At 42.5% G+C, this 25139-nt stretch overlaps 1 protein-coding gene across 2 annotated transcripts in view; it reads left to right on the top strand.

The window, feature by feature from the left end:
- Positions 1–25139, top strand: part of TCEANC2 (transcription elongation factor A N-terminal and central domain containing 2) — a 44001-nt gene that overhangs the window by 7444 nt on the left and 11418 nt on the right. For both annotated transcript variants that reach the window (XM_066269121.1, XM_066269120.1), the window contains exon 3: positions 9701–9842. In XM_066269121.1, coding sequence (XP_066125218.1) covers positions 9701–9842 — 142 coding nt within the window. The remainder of the gene's footprint in view (positions 1–9700; positions 9843–25139) is intronic.

The raw sequence follows: 25139 nt of genomic DNA, 5'->3' as shown, positions 1-25139 counted from the left end.
ACATGCCCCTATCATTGCACTTGCTTGTGCTCAATTCTGTGTGTTTCTTTACATACCCATGCCCTGCTATACTCTAAGCTTCTTGAAAGAGTATGTCTTTCTGATTTTGTGTCCCCTGTGTCTGGCACAGGCTTTGCATATAGAAATTTGCAATACATTTTTCTGAATGACCAAATGAACTAAAACTGCAAAAGCCTTGGCATGGCATGTGTTACCCTTTCTGATCTGACCAGTGAGCCTTGTCATCTTATTCCTTGTAGCACCGTGTTCACAGGACTACTCTCTAACCACACTCCATTTCTTGCTGTTCTCAGATAAGCTAGTCTCTTTCATGTCTCCAGGGCTTTGAATAATGCTTTTTCCTTTTCCTAGAAAGCCTTTCTCTTTGTTTTTACAGAGTAAATTTCTACCCATTTGTCATCCCACTCAAATGTAACTTTTTCTGTGAATCCTAGATTATAAATTACATGGGTACAGGGACCTTGGGTATTTTATTTACCCCTGTATTTTTGGACCTGTCATAGTGCTTGGCACATAGTAAGTAGTCAATAAATAGTTGGTAAATAAGTGAATGTTGAGATGCTTTCTAGGTCATTTAGAGGAGTTAATCCCTCTTTAATACTCTTAGCACTTGGCTCAAATATCTGTTGTAGCACTTACCTCACTTTATTATAATTATCTGATAACTGGTAGTTTTCCCTAGTCTACTATGAACTCCTGAGGACTGGGGCCAAAGTGTCTTAATATGTTCTAATTCTTCTCTAAGACCTAACACAGTGCCTATTACATTGTAGGTAAAAATTTATTAAATAAATAAGAGAATCATCTTTATTTGGAGATGCCCTTACATTAAACTGGTCCGGACATTAAACTATTCTATAAATATTATTGTGAAATAACTTTAGATCCAACACTATGGTAGGTACTGTAGGGAACATAAGAGAACTTTAAGTCAAAGTAGGAGCCCTCATGGGACTTCCTATTAGAGAATCATAGCATAAGAAATTATTAAGTAATGATAAAATCATATGTGATTTATTATAAAAGTGTTTTTTTGGACAGTAAAAGTTAAAAGAGGAGAGAGCTCAGCATCTTGTTTTAGTGGTTATCGCACCCCAAAGGGAAGGAAAGATTTGGCTAGGTAGAGAGAAGTAGTGACAGATAGCTGTTCAATAAGTGGTACTCGCTGTTCTCTTTTCCTTATGCACACTTACGTGCTTACTTTCATGTGTACGCAATGACAAATTAAAATTGAGTTAGATAGGTCTGTCTGCCAAATGACTTATGCCCACGTACCAGCATCACATTTTAATGCCAAGAATTTGCTGAATGTTCAAGCCTCGATTTCCTCATCTGTAACATCAGAAATAACAGTATCTAACCTGCAATGTTATGAGGACTAAATAAATAAATGCATGTTGAAAGGGCTAAGCATTGTGCCTGGAATGTGATAAAAACTGATGGTTTCCTCTTTTCATGTACAGAAAAGGAGAGGCTAGTGTAGTAAAACTGGAGCTGAGAAAGATGATGATGATAACAGTAATGGTTACTACTAACATCTATTGAGCCCATTTCTGTGGGCCTGGCATTGTACTAAATGCTTTCCATATATTAACTCTTTAAATTCTAATAACTCCTCTGTGAAATGGATGCTTTTTAAAAAAAGATTTTATGTATTGATTTTACAGAGTGGGCGGTGTGGAGTGAGATGTTTCAGCTTCACTTCATTTAGTTCATTGGCTGCTTGTCATTTGTACCTTGACAGGGCAAGCCCAGGGTTTTGAACAGGCAACTTCAGCATGCCAGGTCAATGCTCTATCCATTGTGCCACCACAGTGGATGGCCAGGCAAAATGGATGCTTTCATTATTTATATTTTACAGGTGAATAATAAGGCACAAAAAGATTAAATAATTTGCTCAAGGTCATGCAGCTATAAGTGGCAGAGTTGGGATTTGAACTAGACAATCTGATTTTACAGTTTGCCCATAATGTGGTGAACTGTTAAAGTGGAGGTTTCTGAATGCCATGCAGAGGAAGAACAGAAATCGTAAGAATATTGGGACCATTGTATTTCTGTTATCAGTGTAGTACAAGTAATTTTGCCATAGCCTTATCACATTCAATGAAAGTGATACTCAATAGAGCTCATGTAGTGTACATTTGAATGGTAAAGGTTAATTTGGTTAAACTCTTCTTACTCCCTTAAGGGAAAGTGATTTCTTCTGTTGGTTGCCATACGAGATTTCTTTAAGTTAAAAGAATTCTAGAATATGCTAATTTTTTTAGGTTCAGCACTTAAGAATGCTCTATAAACCTTTCCTCCCGCCTGACCTGTGGTGGCGCAGTGGATAAAGCGTCGACCTGGAAATGCTGAGGTCGCCGGTTCGAAACCCTGGGCTTGCCTGGTCAAGGCACATATGGGAGTTGATACTTCCAGCTCCTCCCCCTTCTCTCTCTCTCTCTCTCTCTCTCTCCCTCTCTCTCCTCTCTAAAAAATGAATAAATAAATAAATAAAAATTAAAAAAAAAAAAAAAAGCTTCTTTCTCTTAAAAAAACAAACAAACAAACAAAAAAAAAACCTTTCCTCCCTTTGTCTGATTGACTAGCACCATGGAATGGTGCCCATGTTATTGTTTATGAGCGAATCGTTGTCCCTAATTGATTTTGTCAAACTTGATATTTCAGCCATCCAAAAAATGTAAGACTAGATGGTATATTGGAGAGCACCACCTTCCTTTCTGGCAGTAACCATTCCACTACTCAGTGTAGCTACCTCAGTGATATTTCATGTTCACTCTCTTTTTCCTCTCCAAAATTCTGATATACACTTGAAATATCTGTTTTGGGGCCACATCTGGGTGAAAATAAGAAAACATTCTTTGATGTATATGGAATTCTTCTGTTCTGAAACTGGTTTTTATATTTTTCTATTTCCGCCCTAAAATTTTAGATCTGAAAACTATACTATACTTAGTCCCTGAGGGTAGAAATGATTTTGTTCAATCACACCAATTTTGCACTAGGTATAGAAAGACACATGAATTGTTCCAGCCCTCAAGTTGTTCACAGTTCAGTGGGGAAGATAGACTAGTAGACAAGTATATGCAAAAAGCAGAGACACAGTGCCTGACCAAGTGGTGGTGGTGTGGATAGAGTGTTGGACTGGGATGCGGAGGACCCAGGTTCGAGACCCCCGTGGTCGCCAGCTTGAGTGTCAGCTCATCTGATTTGAGCAAAGCTCACCAGCTTGGACCCATGGTCGCTGGCTCGAGCAAGGGGTTACTCAGTCTGCTATAGCCCCACGGTCAAGGCACATATGAGAAAGCAATCAATGAACAACTAAAGTGTCACAATGAAAAACTGATGATTGATGCTTCTCATCTCTCTCTGTTCCTGTCTGTCCCTATCGATCCCTTTCTCTGTCTCTGTAAAAAAAAACAAAACAGAGACACAGTAATAGAAGTCTGTAAAGATTACAAATGGACCAAAAAGGAGTATGGTCAAATCTGATTGGAGAGAGGCAAGAATGGCTTCACAGAGGAGGTGATATTTGAAGAGAGTCTTAAAAAAATAGATAGGCAAAGAAAGAACATTCCAGACAGAGAGTGAAACACTGACTCATTTGGGCAGCAACCACCCTCCCCCCAGCAGTCACCACACTGTTGTCCATGTCCATAAGTTTTCTCTTTTTTTTTTTCTTTGTTACTCAATCCCTCCATCCTGCCATCCTCCCAGCCCCCCTCTCCCCAGCTGTCAGCCTGCTCTTTGTTGCTATTTTGCTTGTTAGTTCATTCTGTTCATTAGATTCCATATATGAGTGAAATGATATGATACTTGTCTTTCTCTGACTAGCTTATTTCATTTAACATAATGTTCTCCAGGCCTGTCCATGCTTTCACAAAGGGTAAGATTTCCTTCTTTTTTATAGCTAAGTAGTATTCCGTTGTGTACATGTACCACAGCTTTTTTCCCCACTCATCTCGTGATGGACACAAATCTTGGCTATTGTAAATAACACTGCAATGAATATAGAGGTGTATATATTCTTTTAAATTAGTGTTTTAGGTTTCTTTGAATAAATTTTCAAAAGTGGAATTGCTGGGTCATAAAGCAGTTTCATTTTTAATTTTTTGAGTTCACTCCATACTGCTTTCCACAGTGGCTGCACCAGTCTGCATTCCCACCAACAATGCAGGAGGGTTCCCTTTTCTCCCCACCCTCGCCAGCACTTGTTGCTTGTTGATATACAGTGTGTCCGTAAAGTCATGGTGCACTTTTGACCAGTCAAAGGAAAGCAACAAAAGACGATAGAAATGTGAAATCTGCACCAAATAAAAGGAAAACGCTCCCAGTTTCATACCTATTTAGTGCAGTTCGATGTGGGCTCACGCACAGATTTTTTAGGGCTCCTTCGGTAGCTTTCCCGTATAGCCTCTACAGACTCGTCACTGACTGATGGCCTATCAGAATGGGGTTTCTCCACCAAACTGCTGGTTTCCTTCAACTGCTTATCCCACCGAATAGTTATTCCTATGTGGTGGTGCTTTGTTATAAACGCGCCAATATTCACGTTGCACTTTGGTCACGGATTCAAATCTAGCGAGCCACAGAACACACTGAACTTTCCTCTGTACCGTCCACATCTTGACTGGCATGGCTGTGGGCTGCTCCACTGTATACATGGTGTTATGTCATCATCTGCGCATGTGCACATGCTGCCACATCATCCTACAGAAACTGGGAGGGTTTTCCTTTTATTTGGTGCAGATTTCACATTTCTATGGTCTTTTGTTGCTTTCCTGTGACCAGTCAAAAGTGCGCCATGAGCCTGACCTGTCGTGGCGCAGTGGATAAAGCCTCAACCTGGAGATGCTGAGGTCGCCGGTTTGAAACCCTGGTCAAGGCACATACGGGAGATGATGCTTCCAGCTCCTCCCCCTTTCTCTCTCTCTGTCTGTCCTCTCTCTCTCTCTGTCTCTCCCTCTCCTCTCTAAAATGAATAAATAAATAAAAATTAAAAAAAAAAAAAAAGTGCGCCATGACTTTACGGACACACTATATTAGTGCTAGTCATTCTGACAGGTGTGAAGTGATATCTCATTGTGGTTTGAATTTGTATTTCTCTGAGCGTCTTTCATATGCCTATTGGCCCTCTGTATGTTCTCTTTGGAGAAGTGTCCTTTGCCCAATTTTTAACTGGATTGTTTGTGGTTTGGGTGATGAATTTTATAAGTGTTTTATAAATTTTGCATATTAATTCCTTATCAGATGTATGAGCAGATATGTTCTCCCATATATGTATCCCATTCAGTAGGTTTTTTCATTTTGTGGATGGTTTCCTTTGTTGTGCAAAAGCTTTTTAGTTTGATGTAGTATCATTTGTTTATTTTTTCTTTTGTTTCCCTTACCTGAGGATATATATCAGAAAAAATATTACTATAAGAAATGTCTGAGGTTTTACTGCCTATATTTTCTCTTAGGATTTTTATGGTGTCAAGTCTAACCTTTAAATATTTTATCTATTTTGAGTTTATTCTTATGTATGGTGTAAGAAGGTGGTCAAGTTTCTTTTTTTTTGCACGAATCTGTCCAATATTCCCGACATCATTTATTGAATAGACTCTCTTTACCCCATTGTATGTTTTTGCCTCCTTTGTCAAAAATTATTTTACTATAAAGGAATGTATATATTTCTGGCCTTTCTCTTCTGTTCCATTGATCTGTATGTCTGTTCTTATGCCAGTACCATGCTGTTTTGATTACTATGCTATGTAGTATAGTTTGATATAAGTAGTGCGATTCCTCCACTTTGTTCTTTCTCAAGATCCTGTTGCTATTCAAGTTCTATTTAAATTTTTAGAATATTTGTTCTAGTTCTGTGAAATACACCATCGGTATCTTGATAGAAATTGCGTTGAATCTATAGATTGCTTCAAATACTTTGGTGTATCTGGAACAGATGATGAGACTGAAGAGGAGTCAGGAGCCAAGTCACGTAAGGCCTTTTATGCCATGCCAAAGAGTTGGGCTTCTATAGTTCCATATGCTGGAATGAGCAGAGTAGAATCCTGAACCTCATCCTAACCATGGAGGAATGCTGGATAAAAAGTCTCGGAAACAGAGCTGAACTCAAAAGCAAGAACAAGAAATCCTCAGGAGCCATGAGAAGAAATCCAAACCCAGAGTGCAAGTGGGAGCTGAAGTTGAATAGGTCTATTGAAACCAGATGTAATGCTTAGGGTCTGGGGATTTAGGGCCAGTATGAGGACTGCACATAAGTCCTCAGGCTAATAACTCCCATATGAAGCTGAGAGCCAAAATAGGGCTTCCATGTTTGAGAAAAAATGAACTAGAAAAATTCCATTAGTCCAAGGAAGTAACGTGAAGAGTGTGGTCTTCTCAGGGTTTTGGATGAAAAAATAGTTGACTATAATAAAGTAGAACTATCTATATCTATATTTACATATCTATCTGTATCTATATATAGTTTAAATTCACACTATCTGCAACCCTGAATGTGGGGAATAGATTTTAAAATTCTAAGATATTTGTATACAAAAATAATGGAATACTATCCAGTACTATTAAAGTGGATTATCTGGCTTTATATAATATATATCAGTGTGAATAAATCAAGAAAATAGGCCCTGGCCGGTTGGCTCAGCGGTAGAGTGTCGGCCTGGAGTGCGGGGGACCCGGGTTCGATTCCCGGCCAGCGCACATAGGAGAAGCACCCATTTGCTTCTCCACCCCCCCCTCCTTCCTCTCTGTCTCTCTCTTCCCCTCCCGCAGCGAGGCTCCATTGGAGCAAAGATGGCCCGGGCGCTGGGGATGGCTCCTTGGCCTCTGCCCCGGGCGCTGGGGATGGCTCCTTGGCCTCTGCCCCAGGCGCTAGAGTGGCTCTGGTCATGGCAGAGCGACGCCCCGGAGGGGCAGAGCATCGCCCCCTGGTGGGCAGAGCATCGCCCCTGGTGGGCGTACCGGGTGGATCCCAGTCGGGCGCATGCGGGAGTCTGTCTGACTGTCTCTCCCCGTTTCCAGCTTCAGAAAAAAAAAAAAAAATCAAGAAAATAAATTGAGGCCCTGGCCATTTGGCTGAGTGGTAGAGCATCAGTCCGGCATGTGAATATCCTGGGTTCTATTCCCAGTCAGGGCACACAGGAGACGTGCCCATCTGTTTCTCTACCCTTCCTCCCTCACCTCTCCCTCCCCCCCCTTTTTCTCTCTCTCCTCCTCCCTCCTGTAGCCATGACTCGATTGGAACAAGTTGGCTCCGGGCACTGAGGATGGCTCTATGACCTCCGCATCAGGTGCTAAGAAATGGCTCTAGTTGCAATAGAGCAAGGGCTCCAGATGGGCAGAGCATCGCCCCCTAGTGGGCTTGCCCAGTAGATACCAATCGTGTACATGTGGGAGTCTATCTCTCTGCCTCCCCTCCTCTCACTAAAAAAATTAAAATAATAAAATTAATTGAGTGAAAAATCAAGTTGCAGAATGATATATTTATACCTTCTTCCTATTGAAAATATCCCAGAGCACTAAAACCTGATTAGCATAGTATCACAACAGAAAGTAAGGCTTTTCCTGTCCTATTGCTCCTACTTTTCCTAGCTTCAAACCTGGAAGGTGTGAGAGTTAAATTAGCTCTTTTAAAACTCAAATTCCTGGCCCTGGCCGGTTGGCTCAGTGGTAGAGCGTCGACCTGGCGTGCAGGAGTCCCGGGTTCGACTCCCGGCCAGGGCACACAGGAGAAGCGCCCATCTGTTTCTCCACCCCTCCCCCTCTCCTTCCTCTCTGTCTCTCTCTTCCCCTCCTGCAGCCAAGGCTCCACTGGAGCAAAGTTGGCCCAGGCGCTGAGGATGGCTCCATGGCCTCTACCTCAGGCGCTAGAATGGCTCTGGTTGCAACAGAGCAATGCCCCAGATGGGCAGAGCATCGCCCCCTGGTGGGCATGCCGGGTCGGGCGTATGCGGGAGTCTGACTGCCTCCTCGTTTCTGTCTTCAGAAAAATACAAAAAAAACAAACAAAAAAAAAACCCCTCAAATTCCTCTCACCCAACTTCCACTAAGGCAGCGGTTCTCAACCTGTGGGTCGCGACCCCGGAGGGGGTCAAACGACCAAAACACGGGTCGCGACCCACAGGTTGAGAACCGCTGCACTAAGGCAACTTCTTCAGTAAGCATCTCCCTCTCCCAAATTCTACTTCCCCTTAAGCAAACCCCCCAACCCACCCACCCACTCACCCACCCACCCTGGGAAGGTTCTGAAAAATGTCCTTGAGACAAGGCTATCATGAATGGCCTGAGGGTTGGAAAAAAGAAACAGCCTGTAACCAAGGTAGCAAACCCTGATATGCTAATCTGAGTATGTTCAGGTGCAGACAACCCCATGCCAGCAAATGCCTGAACCTCTATTATCTACTGCTCTCTCCCGCAGCTCTTGGCTGACACCCTTTTGCTGGTCTCAGCCCGCTTGCACCCTTGCACTTTAAAAATAAACTTTCCTTTTGGGACACACTAGCCTCCTGTTTTCAGCTTGGCTCTTGCGGTTTCTGCCTTTCAGAAGAGTCAGAGACCAAAGCAAAGAAGCAGAAGAGGGAGGAGGAGGAGGAGCAATGACAGAAGTAGAAGAGTCAGACATCTCCTTCCACCACTTCCTGCTAGACTGGAAGCAGACCCCAGCCAGGAGAGGGAGTCGATATATAGAGAGGGAGATTTTTTGGTTGCTTTTTATTGATCACATGCATGTAGAAAAATGGACATTATGAATGTATACCTTGACAAATTTTCACAAAGTGAGCACACCTGTGTCACCAGTATCCAGATCAAGAAAAAGCATTTCCAGATCCCAGAGTCCCCTTCCATTCCTAACTCGGCCCCCTCCCCTGGGTAATAACCATTGAGACAAGATTTGTTTTTAATTATAAAAACAACTTTATTATTTTGTCTGTTTACTTTTCTAAATTCTTTAATTGAAATAATTTCAAAACTAAAGAAAAGTTGCAGTGCAGAACAAAGAATCTTCTCATCCCTCCGCCCAGATTTCTTAACTGTTAAAATTTTACACTTAATGGAAGTATGGTAGCTTCTTCTAGGAATGGAAGGAGGGGAATGAGTTTGGTGAAGGGTTAAACTTTGTAATGTTTTATTTATAAAATAAAAAAGGCAAAATATTAACTTTTATTATAAATACATAGTGAATTACTCTACCTTTCTATGTGTTTGAAGTTTTTAAAAATTGTTCAAACAAGAAACAGTTTGAGTTGTATCATCTGGGAAGTGGAGAGCTATTGAAGTGTGCTTTTATTGTTGAAATAAATGTGTCTATGATTTTTTCCTCTCTGTCCTTGCCTATGAATTAACACACTTAAGTGAGCTATATGGTTGATTCACCTCAGCATCATTTTTCTTTTTTTCTCATCCTATTGCTTCTCACTGCTAAGTGCCCAGTGGTGTCTGACATGGTAAGATTAAAAGTTGCACTTTTCCTAATAGATGTAACTCTCTTCCTGATTTGCAGTAAGCAGAACCTGCTTTTAAGCAATTACCCATCATTTGGGGCTATCACACATACTGTGCTTTGGTTCAGGTCATAATCAATAATTCATATGTCAATAGGAGCCCCATTAGCTCAGGTGAAGGCAGATGTCTTTCTAATGAAAATGTTCCATTTTCCAAATGACTTTTCTTTTCCCAGAGAGTTGTGGTTGTAGAAGACATAAAAAGATGGAAAACTATGTTGGAGCTTCCTGATCAAACCAAAGAGAATCTAGTTGAAACCTTACAAGAATTAAAGAAGAAAATACCCTCCAGGGAAGTATTAAAATCAACAAGGATAGGTATGTTCCTTCTGAATGTTATACAAAGTGCTTATATTTTTATCTCCTCCCTTCCCTTTCCTCCCTCACTCAAACATTAAGTTATCTCTCATATCGGTGCTTCTCAAACTATCCATGGTAAGGGACCATTGTTTAAAAACTTTCCATTGTTTGCAGACCAATACTTTTAGAATATATAATAAAAATTACCAGAAAAATAAAATTAAAATATACAAAATACAAGCCCCAGTTTTAAAAATGAGACCAACAGATGTAGAATTACTCTGTCAGATTGCTATAAAAGTTTCTAAATGCTTCAGTTTCTGTGTTTACCGCATGGACTGGTAACTGGCAGTGATCTATGGATAACATTTTGAGTGTGCTTGATGCTGGGTATGCAGAAATGAATAAGACATGGTTCCTGATCTCAAGGAATTTAGGGCTTGGTGGAGAAATAAGCATGTAGACAAATGTGAGCAATAAGAAATTATAGGTTTAAATAAAAACAAATAATATCCTGGGTACCATTCTGATCTCTACAAGGTATATGCTGGCATAAGGAAAGAGTAGTCACATCTGGGGAATTCAGAAAAGGCTTCATAGAAGAGGTGACATGTCAGTGAAATCTTGAAAGAGAGTTGTCTAGTTTCTGTCTTGAGGAGAAATAACTTGTAAAGTACGGTTTATAAAAACAAAACGATAGCATCCTTTGCTATTCCATCATTGGTTATAGCGTTGGAAATATTTGAAAGGTAAGTCAGGGACTACATTGAATTGCCGCTTTAGTATAGCACACAACTGTGAATAATATGCAAGGGAGGGCCAACATGTGTTCCTCAAGCTGCTCTGGCTCCCCAGGGAGTCCAGGGCAGTCACTCACAGCTGCTGTTCTTACCCGCACTAGTGCAGCCATTGCCTTCTCTGCATCCCCTTGACCTCTTGTTTATGAGAAGCAGGAGACAGAGCAGCTTCACACTGGCTCTAACAGCTGGCAAGAACTGTGTGAAATCCCCCAGAGAGCCCCCCCAAGAGTCTTGAGAGTTGCACCCCTGTAATATAAACCAGAATCTGAGAAAATTAGAGGCTTCAAGAACATAAAACCCTATCATCACAGCCAAGGCAATGCTCCCATCTGCTGGTGGGTTTTCTCATTATAGGTGGTGGTCACTAGAGGGCAATAAGACCATTCATATGAGCAGATAAGGTATTTCCACCAGTAGAGGGTACTAGTGATTTAATATTTTATGACATGTATATATTTACATATATGTATATACCTATATATGTTCACGTTTAGGCACACAGCACAGTTATGATCAGACCTTAAATATCAATGTAATAGGCTGGAATTATTCTGAAAATACAGGGTATGATAATTTTTAAAAAATCATTTCAATTTTGTTCTTTGAGTAAATTGTGAATATGCTTTTAAGAATGGGTGTGTCTGATCAGGGATTTTAATTCAAGGATCATAATGAAACCACAACAAGGGGGCTTGACTTGGGAGGAGCTGGAAACCATCCAACTTTTAAGTCTTGACCTTACTCCAAGCCTTCCCTAAACCTGAGGTTTAGAAAATATAGGTGTTTCTTGATTTCTTTATAGTTATGACAGTTGCTAAGCTGAAGAGTCATTTGGATCATTGCCTGCATGTGTTTACATTCTTCTACCTTGAGTCTCCTGCCTGTCCCTATCCTGTGGGCTACAAGAGGCAAGTGTTTACTGAGTGCCTTCTTTGTGCTAGGAACCGTGCTGGCATAATAATGGAGGCGGCTATTGTCCACGCCTCTTTGAAATCTATAGTCTGATGCAGAGATCCCCAAACTTTTTACACAGGGGGCCAGTTCACTGTCCCTCAGACTGTTGGAGGGCCGGACTATAAAAAAAAACTATGAACAAATCCCGCACATATCTTATTTTAAAGTAAAAAAACAAAATGGGAACAAATACAATATTTAAAATAAAGAACAAGTAAATTTAAATCAACAAACTGACCAGTATTTCAGTGGGAACTATGGGCCTGCTTTTGGCTAATGAAATGGTCAATGTGCTCCTCTCACTGACCACCAATGAAAAGAGGTGCCCCTTCCGGAAGTGCAGCGGGGGCCGGATAAATGGCCTCAGGGGGCCGCATGCGGCCCGCGGGCTGTAGTTTGGGGACCCCTGGTCTAATGGAAGGACAGACAATTTAACAAGACTATCAGACAGTGTGATAAGTATTCTGATGATCAGAAGTTAGCCTAAGGAGTATATGCATTGGGAGTAAAGGAAAAGACGTTGAAGAATGTCAGGCAGGAGGTATATTCTTTGAGCTGAGAACAGGAGGCACTGCAGAAACTAAAAGAAGTTTGGTGTGTTTGACATGAAGCTAGAGAGACAGTCTGGACCAGATGGAGAAGGTTCTTTGTAAGCCATTAAAAACTGTTTGGTCTTAGCAAGTATATTAGTTATCTATCCCTGTGTAAAAATTACCCCCAAATTGAGGAATTTAAATATTGTTTTCTGACACAGTTTTTCAGAGTCAGGAATCTGGGAGCTGCTATCTGGTTGATTCTGGCTCATAGTGTTTCTCTCTTTTTCTTTTTAATTAATTTTAATGGGGTGACATTTTCTTTTTTTTTTTTTGACAGAGAGAGTCAGAGAGAGGGACAGATAGGGACAGACAGACAGCAGGAAGGGAGAGAGATGAGAAGCATAAATTCTTCATTGTGGCACCTTAGTTTTCATTGATTGCTTTTTCATATGTGCCTTGACTTGGAAGGGGGGCTACAGCAGAGCAAGTGACCTCTTGCTCAAGCCAGTGACCTTGGGCTCAAGCCAGTGACCTTGGGCTCAAGCCAGCTACCATGGTGTTGATCACACGCTCAATCCAGTGACCCCACGCTCAAGCAGATGAGCCTGCACTCAAACTGGTGACCTTGGGGTTTTGAACCTGGGTCCTGCACATCCTAATTTGACGCTCTATCCACTGCGCCACCACCTGGTCAGGTGCTCATAGTCTCTTAAGAGATTTCAGTCAAGCTGTTGGCTGGGACTCTAGTTACCTTAAAGTTTGACCAGGACTTAAGGATCAATTCAGGAGAGACAAGATGGCGCTGGAGTAGGCGGACGTACCAGCATCTACCTCCCAGAACCAATGTGGATTACAAACTAATTTTATGAACTATCAGCTGGAAAAACCAACTTTGGACTAAACTAAAAGGACTCTTCAACCCAGGAACGCTGAAGAAGCCACACAGAGACTGGAAGGATCAATTCAAAATGGCTCACTCCTAGAACTGCTAGTAGGAGGCCTCAGTTCTTCATCACATGGGCCTCTCCTTAAGGATGCTCATGGCATGGCAGCTGACTTTCCCCAGAACAAGTGATCTAAGACAGAACAACCAAGATGGAAGCTACAGGTCTTGTAACCTAATCCTGGAAGTGATATACCATCACTTCTGTCATATTCTGTGGGGCACACAGACCAACCCTGGTGCAGTTTGGGAGGCAACTACACACAGGTTATAAATAGCAGGAGGTGAGGATCATTGGGTGATATCTTATAGACTGGCCGCCACAGCACATATTTCTTTTTGTTTAACCTAGAGATAGTGTACTTCTTGGACATGTAGATTTGTGTTCATCTGTAGAATTTTACAGCCATTATCCCTTCAAAAGTACCTCTCTTTCATTCTATTACTTCGTTCTGAGATTCTACAATTAGAGGTACATTTTTTCCCGTACCCCTTACTTATTTGTCGTGTATTTTTTATCTCTTTGGCTTTTGTTATATTCTGGGAAGTTTCTTCAGATATATATCTCCTGAGACACTAATTCTCTTTTTAGCTGACTCTAATCTGCTTTTTAACCCATTCATTGAGTTCTTTATCTCAAAAACTATTTTTCAGTTTTAGAAGCTTCTTTTTCCCCCTAAATCAGTCTTTTAAAAATATTATTTGTACATTCTTATGATTATACCTTTTATTTCTTCAAACATTTAATGTATAGTTCTTCAGTATTTTTCATCTGACTGTTCTAGTATTTGTAGTCCTTAGGGGTTTAAATCTGTTGTTTATTGTTTCTGCTGAGTCTCATGGTGCTTGCCTTCCCATGTGTTTCCTGATTTTTAATTGTGAGTGCATTATTTTCTTTCAATCTATGGGAATTTAGTAGGACTAAGTTGGAGAAACTTCCCTGTATAGAGGATTAGCGTTTTTTCTTTTTTTGTGCCAATAACAAAGGGTCCCAGCTGACCTAGAATACTTCAGTGCACTTCTCAAGGGTCCCAGGTCATTGTGAGTGTCCCAGGATCAGCTCTCTCACTTCACGATTGGCCCAATGGTCAGTATTTCAGCAGCATTACTGTTTACATCAGCCCTTAGTTTAACCTCATCCTGCCCTGAGCCAACCCTTTTAGCCTCTGCTTACTTTTCTTTAAGAGGGAATGAGGTGCCCTGGCCAGGCAGTGGTGCAGTGGATAGAGTGTTGGACTGGGATGTGGAGGACCCAGGTTCAAAACCCCGAGGTCGCCAGCTTGGGCATGGACTCATCTGGTTTGAGCAAGGGGTCACTCGAACTGCTATAGTCCCTCGGTCAAGGCACATATGAGAAAGCAATCAATGAACAACTAAGATGCTGCAACAAAGAATTGATGCTTCTCATCTCTCTCTCTTCCTCTCTGTCTGTCCCTGTCTTTTCCTCTCTCTGTCTCTGTCACACACACACACACACACACACACACACACAAAAGAGGTAATGAGGTGATTTTTATCTAGAATCTAGTTTTACTGCAGTGAAAGACCCTAAAGATAGTAAGTGATTATTATTGGAAGATTTTGAATGAAGGAGTGGCACATTTACATTTACATTTTATAAAAAAATCTATCTGGCTGCCATGTGGGAAAAATATTGAGAAAAGCAAACCTAGAGGCAGGAAGCCCAGTGAAGAAGCTACTAAAACATCTGATTGAGAAATGAGGGTGGCCCGGGTGGAGTAATAGTCACAGAGACAGAGAAGTGTGGTTGGAAGCAAGAGACATAAATGCAATAAAATCCCAAAGGACTTAGAGATTCACTGGATGTTGGGAACGAAGATAAAGGAATGAAGAAGGCTAAAACCTAGAATTCTGTTATGGTCAAGCAGGCGGGTGGCAGTACTACTCGTTAAGATAGGGAACAGCAATCATGGAGGTGGAGAGATTAATAAATTCAGTTTTAGACTAATTGTGTTTTATATACTGTGGGACATCCAAGAGGAAATGTCCAACAGAATGTTGGAAGTACAAGGCTGAAGCTAAGGAGAGACTATCCATATATACTTGGGAGTCATCATCAGCGTATAGTTAGAAATTGAGCAAATTGAGCTTGCCCAGGGACAGTATTTAAGAAAAGCCAAGAGCTAAGTCCAAAAACCTGAAGCACACTGATATTGAAGAGACTTAGAGAAGGAGACTGACAAGGGAAACAGGAAAGAATGCTGTCATGAAATGGGAAGGAATATTTCTAGGTCAGCAATGTCCATTGTTCTCAAAGGCCAAATATGCTAAATCTAAAACTTGCACATTAAGTATGCAAGTTAAGGTTATAAATGGTTTTGGTAGGGTCAAAGGCAGGGTTAGGGTCAGAAAATTGAGGAATGAGAAGGAGGTGAGGAAATGAAACTGCGAAGATAAACAGCTCTTTCAAGAAGTTTGATATTGAAAGGAAAGAGAGATGGCAATATTAGAAAGGGAATGTGGGGTTGAAGAAAGTTATCATTTTTAAAATAGGAGAGATTCTAACCCATTGATTGACAGGTTTGAAGAGCAGCCTTATCAGGGAAAATGGACTGGCGTTAGCAAGGCTTGACTGGAGATGCAGAGGCCAAGAAGCCCCTTTATTTTGTTGCCACTCCTACCCTATCCATTGGTTCTTTCTGCTTTCATACAGATTCAGGTCTTTCCCTTTAATTGGCTTTGCCATCTCTTACAGACATCTTGCTTCTCTTCTTCCCTTTATAGCCAAATGTCTTTAAAAATTACTGATAATCTGCCTGGCCTGTGGTGGTGCAGTGGATAAAGCATCAACCTGGCACGCTGAGGTCACCTGTTCAAAACCCCAGGCTTGCCCGGTCAAGGCACAAAGGAGAAGCAACTACTACAAGTTGATGCTTCCTGCTCACCCTATTTTTCTCTCTCACTCTCCTCTCTCTAAAAATCAATAAAATCTTTAAAAAAATTATTGATAATCACAACTTCCATTTCTATACCTCCCATTCCTTCATTCAATCCTTTTCATGCTGGCTTCTCCCACAGCTACTGTTCTCTCTCAGGACACAGTGATTTCATTCTATCCAAGTCCAGTAGTTGTGTCTCATTTTTCATCTGCCCAGAACCACGAATTTGAAACTATTGATCAGTCTTTTTCTGTCAATGTAAGTGACACTGAACTTGTTGCCAATTTTTTAAATGTTTATTTCCTTAGCCCTTTCCTGAGTTTGCAATTACTTATTTAATTATTTGCTTCTTTATTTTTGATTTACTAAGCAGTAACCCTATGCCAGCAGGACCATGCAACACATTTTATTTAGTGATACGTTTCCAGCATTGGTGTGGCATATAGCAGAAACTCAGAATATATTCATCCAAAGAATGAAAATGACATGGTCAAATAAGATTTTCTCCATGACTCTTTCTAGCTTCTTATATTCCTGTTTCTTCAGTCCTTGTCCCCTGTTCCCGATTATGGGGTACTCTTCCATAACGCTCCGCCCTCAGTCTTCTGCTCGAGTCCAGCAGAGAGCCTATCCACTCTCGAGCTTAACCAAGGCCTTAATTCAAACAGCTCTTGGGTATGTATCTCCAATCCTGATCCATTTTTGAATCTTGGATTTTTAGAAATGTTCTACTTTATATCCCTACCATTTTCTGAAAGTCTTACTAATAGGTTAAAATAGCATCTTGTTTTCATTTGCTGCAAGAGAATGACTTTTTCTGTGTTTATTGGCACTTTTTGTGTGTGTGAATTGTTTGTATTCCTTGTCCATTTACTGGTTGAGATCTTAAAACTTTTTCTATTTATGAACTTTGTAAATGGCAATGGCATAACACTTTTAAATCCATTTACCTACATAAATTTATAAAGGACACAGACCCAGAGAGATGAAGTGAGTTATCTAGGACCACATAGTAAGTTAGCACCAGAGATATAATGAGAACCTGGGTCTCTTAGGGCCATGTTCTTTGTTAGTAAGCAGAAGACTGCCATTGTGCCCTGGACAGTAGCCATATGGGCCTTTATTTTATTGGACCATCTCTAGGGGTCCTGCCATCTGCTTTAACTCACCTCTTTTAAATAGGACTGCATGCCTGTTAGTGCCTTTCAAACAGAATTTAGTTCATGTTAGTCAATGCCTGTAGCATTTTGCTCTCACATGAACTCTCCAGGTAGCAATGTCCAGCAGGCAATCGGGGAAGTGAGACTGAAGCTCACTTGAGAGCTTTTGACTAAAAATACATATTTGGTGGTCATTTACCTGGAAGCATTTGCTTAAAATCATATACCGTAAGTGGATGAATTCTCTGAGTAAAAGAAAAGATTCAAGGGCTGAAGTATAGAACTTGGAAGATCCATGGTAAGGAAGTAGGAAGAGGAAGAAGACCCTGTGAAGAGGCAGAAGGAATATAATTAGAGAGAGAGGAAGGGAGCCAGGACTTTTGTATTGTGACATGAAGGCCGAGGAGGAGAATGTTTAAGAGGCAAGGAAAATGAGTGGCCTCACTGATCTCAAGTGGTCTGGGAAGTTGAGGGGCGGCTAAACAAAAGCCTGTGGACCTGGCACATAATGGGGACTCATAATGGGGACTCATAATGGGGACTCCATGGCTGGCTGCCTTCATTTTAAAGGAGACCAGTGGTAGGGGTATCGGGTAGATGGCTGATGAGGCAGTGGAGTTAGGCCTTGCACTCAACCTGGTCAGCAAGCATGCTCTACTTTGCAGTGCTGTATATATGAATATTCTGGGAAAAGTTGTATGTCAATCATATTGATCTGATTTCAGAGATGTCTTATTTTCATTTATGATTGATTGACAAGAAAACCTATATTTGCTAAGTGCTTTCCCGACTATGACCTCATTTGATCCACATAACAATTCTGGAAGGTAAATGTTATTTTCTCCATTTTACAATTGGGAATACTGAGGTTTAGAGAGTTTAAAGTAATTTACCCAGGTCAGAAAACCAAATAATAGTGACAAAGCTAAGATATTCTTTATACTACCTCCTGAAACCTGAACATGCACCTTTGTCCATAATGGCTTTTACTTGTCCTTCATAACCCAGATGAAATATAATCTGTGTGCAGCTAAAAATATTTGTTGAATGAACAAAGTAGTGAGTGAGTGAATGAACAGGGATATGATTTGACTTGCCCAAGATAACGAATGTCTGTGGCAAGGACCTTTCCAGTGGCCTTCTAGTTTCAAGTTGTGCCACAGATTCCCAGTTCTTCAGCAGTCCTTCATTTACTATGAATAATGCTATACCAAATTGTCACAGAATTAGTGATATAAAAGAACACATTATTATCTTATGGTCTATGGGTCAGTAGGGTTTCAGTGGGCTAAAACAGAGGTGTTGGCAAGGCTACATTCCTTTCTGGGCACTCTAGGGGAGAATCTGCTCCCTTGCCTTTTCCGGTTTCCAGAAGCTGTTTGTATTCCTTGCTCGTGGTTCCTGTGCTCCGTTTTCAGAGCTGGAGGATTGCCGCCTCATCTCTCTGACCCACCTTTCTGTTTCTTCTGCCTTTAAGGAGTGCGATTTGATTGGGCCCACCAAGATAACCCAGGCTCGTCCACCCCACGTCAGGGTCCTTAACCTTGATCACATCTGCAAAGTCCCTTTCTCCATGTTAAGTAACATCACAGGTTCTGAGGATGAGGGCAAGGCTGTCTTTGGGGACCACTCTTTTGCTTACCACAAGCCCTCAAATTATGCCATGCTATTTCAGGTTCTATAATCTTGTTCGCTTTACTTCTTCTGTGAGTTCGGTCTCCTGGAGTCAATGTCAAGACTCAAGATGAAAATTTGCCTCTTTCATGGTATTTCCTGGCTCCTTTGTGATCTGAATTGACTCAGTCCTTTTGGTCCTTCCTGGGCTCCCCTTTCAGTACCATCTAGGGTCTGTAACTTACTTACTTACTCCCTCCCTCCCTCCTTCCCTCCCTTCCTCCCTCCCTCCTTCCTTCCTTTTCTTGATTGATTGTACAGAGAGAGGAGAGAGCAGTGGGGGAGCAAGAAGTATCAACTCATAGTTGCTTCACTTTAGTTGATCACTGATTGCTTGTGGCAATATTCCCTGACTGAGCAAGCCTAGGGGCTCAAACCAGCGACCTCAGTACTGCAGGTGCATGCACCATCCACTCCGCCACCACAGGCCAGGCGGGCCTGTAACACTTTTATGCATTTGTTTAAGTGTCTCCTCCTGTGCTTCGACCTACCTGGAGCTCCTTAAGTACACACAGGGCTGCCTCTTGGTCAACATTCTATCTCAGTGTGCAGCACAGGGCCTGGTACATACCTAGCATTTTATTTATTTATTTGTTAATGTTTCTTAAATGAGTGAAAGACTGCTTCCCATAGGGAATTTGACTTGATGTGCTGGGATGCAGAAACCCCCTACCCTTAAACCCAGGGGGGCTTGACCTAGATCATAAGCTCAGCCAGTGACACTGCATGCTCTACGACATAAATTTCATGGAGCAAATAATGACTTTTTGCAGATCATTAACTTCCTTGATGTAGCTACTGACCAACTTGTGACCTTGGGGAGAGGTCATGGATCCTCATTTTTTCATCTGAATCAGGAAGAGGTAGAACTGTGTCATCCCCAGAGGCAATAGTACAGGGTTATTGCATGAGCTCTGGAGCCAAACAGCCTGTCTTTGAAGCCTGGACCTCCTTGCTTGCCATGTCCTTTGCGAGTTACTTAACTTAGTTTTTCAGGTTCTTTACCTATAAAATGGGAGAATCACAGCAGCACCTACCTCATAGAATTGTCCTGAGGATTAAATGAATTAAGGTATGTTAAGCATTTAGTATAGTAGTTAACTGTCATCATTATTATCACAAAATTCCTTTTGTGATCTAAAATTTATGTTTTCATTTGCCTTGTTTTTTTGTGGGTTTTTTTTTTAAGAAAAAGGTTCTTTAGACCACCCCCTTCTCTTTTCTTCTCTTCTTCTCCTTTTCCTGCCCAGACTGCCTTTCCTGCTGTCTTTTTTTTTTTTTTTTGAGACTTCTTCCTTTTGCTAACAAATCTTACATCCCTGGGCTCCCTTACAGCCTTGCCCTTCCTGGGATGATCTCCTTGGTGCTGGCAGAGCTGCTGACCAGTCTGGGTGGCGCTCCTCTGAGAGTTATCCATGAGATGCATTGCCCCCTGCAGGCCAGAAGCATTGACTGGACTGCCCTGTCCTGGGAGATGAAGCCTGAAGCCCTGTCGCCCCCTCTCAAGGCCTGTGCTCTTCTGATTTGGGAATAGTACCAAGAAGGTGAACAACATCTCAACAGAACCTTATTGAACACTCCCTGTGTCCCAGTTCCTAACAACAGAGAAGTAAAGGGTGTTAGTGTACAGGCCCTGGAGTCAGGCCACTTGTATTCCAGCCCTGGCTTCCACACATACTAGCCGTGAGATCTGGGCACGTTACTTTGCTGAGCTTCAGTTTCTCATTTGTAAAAAGAGATATAAAAATAGTATTTAATTCATTGTTTAGTTATAAAAATTAAATGAGATAATTCATATAAAATTAGGAGTAGTAAGCAGAAAGAATTCTTAGCAATGGGTAAGAATTAGAAGCTTTTGATTTTCCCAGTGCCTTTGGATTCAATTCTTTACTGTGTTGTTCCATTATTTTGTTTACAATTGTGTGATTTTCCCAATCAACTGCATCCATATTCAAATATTAGTACAAAACCAATTTGAAATCCAAATATAAATTTTTTTTTTATTTAACTTTGATTCAGTTCAGCAAACATTTACTGATGATTCTGTGGTAGGCACTATTCTGAGAGCTGAGAATATAACTTGGAGTAAGGTATGGGTTCTGTCCTCAGATATTTGCAATTTAGAAGGGAAAGTGAGCATTTAAACATTCTAGGGCCAGGCATCCCCAAACTACGGCCCCATGGGCTGCATGTGGCCCCCTGAGGCCATTTATCTGGCCCCCCGCCACACTTCCGGAAGGGGCACCTCTTTCATTGGTGGTCAGTGAGAGGAGCACTGTATGTGGCGGCCCTCCAACGGTCTGAGGGACAGTGAGCTGGCCCCCTGTGTAAAAAAGATTGGGGACCCCCTGTTAGGCAGAGGGGACAGTGAGCTAAGGCACAGAAATGTAAGAAGGCTAGACAGCCTGAACCAGAACAAGGATGTACAAACTGTTTCCTGTGTCTAGAACTTAGTGCATGGAGATAAAGGAGCAGGAGGGCTGGGTGTGAGGGGGGAGAAAAGAGGGTGACCTTATGAGAGGTAAGGCCAAAGAGGGTCGGGTCATCCAGAGCTGAATGCTATACTTAGGAATTAATTGAGGGCAGTGGAGAGAGCCACTGAAGAGTATTTGGTAAGGGAGTGATGTGATCAAGTTGTGTTTTTAAAAAGTTATTTTTGACTTCACTATAGAAGGTAAATTGGAGAAGGCTAGACTGAGGACAGAGATTGGTTAGTAAATAATTGCAGTAGACCCGTGGAGAGGTGATGAGGACCTGAATCAGGGGTAGCAGGGAGGATAAAGAGGCAGCTGGACAGAAAAAGGGAAAGAAAAAAATGTTAAGGAGCCTGACATGATGGGTGAATGGTGGTACCATTGTGTGATAGGAAATACAGGAGGAGGGACTGAGGGGAATCGTGTTGAATTTTGTTTTCCATTTTAGAAATGTTGATTTAGAGGTGTTTGCAAAACAAACATCAGAGATGTGTAGTTGGGGACAAATATGTGGGTCTTGTGCTCACTGAGAGCCTTTGGGCTAGAGCAGCAGTTTTCAACCTGTGGGTCAAGACCCCGGCGGGGGTCGAACGACCGGAACACAGGGGTCGCCTAAAGCCATCGGAAAATACATATTTATTATACAATACATTTTTTTTTTTTCTGAAGCTGGAAACGGGGAGAGACAGTCAGACAGACTCCCGCATGCGCCCGACCGGGATCCACCCGGCACGCCCACCAGGGGCGAGGCTCTGCCCACCAGGGGGCGATGCTCTGCCCCTCCGGGGCGTCGCTCTGCGGCGACCAGAGCCACTCTAGCGCCTGGGGCAGAGGCTAAGGAGCCATCCCCAGCGCCCAGGCCATTTTTGCTCCAATGGAGCCTCGCTGCGGGAGGGGAAGAGAGAGACAGAGAGGAAGGAGGGGGTGGTGGAGAAGCAAATGGGCGCTTCTCCTATGTGCCCTGGCCGGGAATCGAACCCGGGTCCCCCGCACGCCAGGCCGACGCTCTACCACTGAGCCAACCGGCCAGGGCCTATTATACAATACATTTTTAAATAAAATATGTATTGCCGATGGCTTTAGGCGACCCCAGTGTTCCGGTCGTTCGACCCCCGCTGGGGTCGCGACCCACAGGTTGAGAACCACTGGGCTAGAGGTACATATTTGGTAGTCGTCTGCTTGCAGATGGTAGTTGGACCACAGGAGTGGGTAGGATTACTCAGGGAAGGCAGATGAAAAAAGAAGAGAAGAGACTAAGAATAACACTGCAGCGAGCAAGGCATCTACAACCAGCAGAAGAAATAGAGAAGAAAGAGGAGAACCAGTAAAGATTGTGTCTCAAAAAAAACAGTGGAAGAGGCCCTGGCCGGTTGGCTCAGTGGTAGAGCGTCGGCCTGGCATGCAGAAGTCCCGGGTTCGATTCCCAGCCAGGGCACACAGGAGAGGCGCCCATTTGCCTCTCCACGCCCCCCTCCCTCTCCTTCCTGTCTCTCTCTTCCCCTTCTGCAGCAAGGCTCCATTGGAGCAAAGATGGCCCGGGCGCTGGGAATGGCTCCTTGGCCTCTGCCCCAGGCGCTAGAGTGGCTCTGGTCGCAACAGAGCGACGCCCCAGAGGGGCAGAGCATCGTCCCCTGGTGGGCAGAGCGTCGCCCCTGGTGGGCGTGCCGGGTGGATCCCGGTCGGGCGCATGCGGGAGTCTGTCTGACTGTCTCTCCCCGTTTCCAGCTTCAGAAAAATACAAAAAAAAAAACAGTGGAAGAGAATATTTCAGAAGGAAGAAGGCAGCGGTGTCAGGTGCCACTGAAGAATCAAATAACATCAGGATGAAGAAGGCATTGGTTTGACAAGTAGGAGGGCACTCTGTTTGAGAGACTTCTGTGTTTTCAGTTCTTGTATATAAAGCTGGACCAACAGCGCATTTCTTTTTTTTTTTTTTTTTTTAGGGACAGAGAGAGTCAGAGGAATAGAAGGGACAGACAGACAGAAACGAAGAGAGATGAGAAGCATCAATCATCAGTTCTTTGTTGTGACACTTTAGTTGTTCATTGATTGCTTTCTCATATGTGCCTTGACTGCGGGCCTTCAGCAGACCAAGTAACCCCTTGCTTGGGCCAGGGACCTTGGGTCTAAGCTGGTGAGCTTTTGCTCAAACCAGATGAGCCCGTGCCCAAGCTGGTGACCTCGGGGTTTCGAACCTGGGTCCTCTGCATCCCAGTCCGACGCTCTATCCACTGCACCACAGCCTAGTCAGGCGCATTTCTTGGAAAGAGAAAAGGATATGATGGGGAACACATATAGAGAAGGTTCTTGATTCCAAAGAAGCCCGAATGCAGCTCTGTTACAGCATAGCCTGCACTGTTAGAAGTGCTTACAGTTTGACCCAACCCACAAGATTGTGAGCTGGAACTCATAGACACACACCGTCCCACTACTCGGAGGAGACCCATGAATAATTTCATTATAAATTCTTTTAGAATTTTTCTTCTGCATATAAACACACATAGTGTTTATATGTGTACACAAATGTACTTTTTTTTAGAGAGAGAGAGAGAGAAAGAGATGAGAAGCTTCAACTTGTAGTTGCCTCACTTTAGTTATTCATTGATTGCTTCTCATATGTGCCTTGACCAGAGTGCTCAAGCTAAGCCAGTGACCCCTTGTTCAAGCCAGTGACCCTGGGCTTCAAGCCAGCAGTCGTTGGGTTCAAGCCAGTTACCCATGGGATCTTGTTGATGATTCCATGCTCAAGCCAGAGACCCTACACTCAAGCTGGCGAGTTTGAGCTCAAGCCAGCAACCTCAGGGTTTCAAACCTGAGACTTCAGCGTCCCAGGTTAACACTCTGTCCACTGTGCCACCACCAGTCAGGCCACAAATGTACCTTTGAAAATAAATATTGGCTCATCATGGGGATGCGGGAAGAACAGAGATAGCAGGAAATTGAAAACCTATTTGAAAAAATAATGACAGAAGACTTCCCTAACATAGTGAAGGAACTAGATATACAAGTTCAGTGCAGAGAGTCCCAAACAAGATGAACTCAAAGAGACCCGCACCGAGACGCATCATAATTAAAATGTAAAGGATTAAAGACAGAATCTTAAAAGCAGCAGGAGAAAAGCAGTTAGTTACCTACAAGGGCACTCCCATAAGACTTTCAGCTGATTTCTGAACAGAAACCTTTCATGCTGGATGTAGTTGGCAAAAAATATTCAAAGTGATAAAAAGCAAGGATCTAACAGCCAAGATTACTCTATCCAGCAAAGCTATCATCTAGAATTGAAAGACAGATAAAGAGCTTCCCAGACAAGAAAAAAAACTAAAGGAGTTCACCACCACCAAACCAGTAGTATTTGAAATGTTAAAACCTCTTCTTTAAGAAGAAGAAAAAAAGATAAAAGATTTGAACAATAAAATAGCAATAAAGACATATGTATCAATGACTGAATCTTAAAAATAAATAAACAAGCAGAACAGAAACAGACTCACAGATACAGAGAATATTTTGACACTTGTCAGATGGGGGGATGGGTAAAAAAAGGTGAAGGGACTATGAAGTACAAATTTGGGGGTTGGGGAGGCTCTGCCACTGAACCCTACAGAACATAGCCTCCCCAACCCCCAGGCACTCAGGGTGTGCCCCCATGTGGGCTGTGCACACCCACCTCTTGTAGTTCAGCCTCATTGTTGTTGCACATCAATGGGAGGGATTTCCCCCCAGGCTGATCGTCTGCAAAGACTGGCTGTGACCTGCAACCACTATCAAGGATCCGCGGGGCTCTGGTGCTTGCTGATTCTGCTCTTTGAGTGTGTCACTTGTGGAGATGGTTGGGTGCTACTTTGACATGGTCTGAAGCTGTCCACTGGTACAGTGG

The sequence above is a fragment of the Saccopteryx bilineata genome, chromosome 3 (assembly GCF_036850765.1).
Source record: "Saccopteryx bilineata isolate mSacBil1 chromosome 3, mSacBil1_pri_phased_curated, whole genome shotgun sequence".
In the NCBI taxonomy this organism is placed as follows: domain Eukaryota; kingdom Metazoa; phylum Chordata; class Mammalia; order Chiroptera; family Emballonuridae; genus Saccopteryx; species Saccopteryx bilineata.
This window is presented reverse-complemented; position numbering and strand designations above follow the sequence as displayed.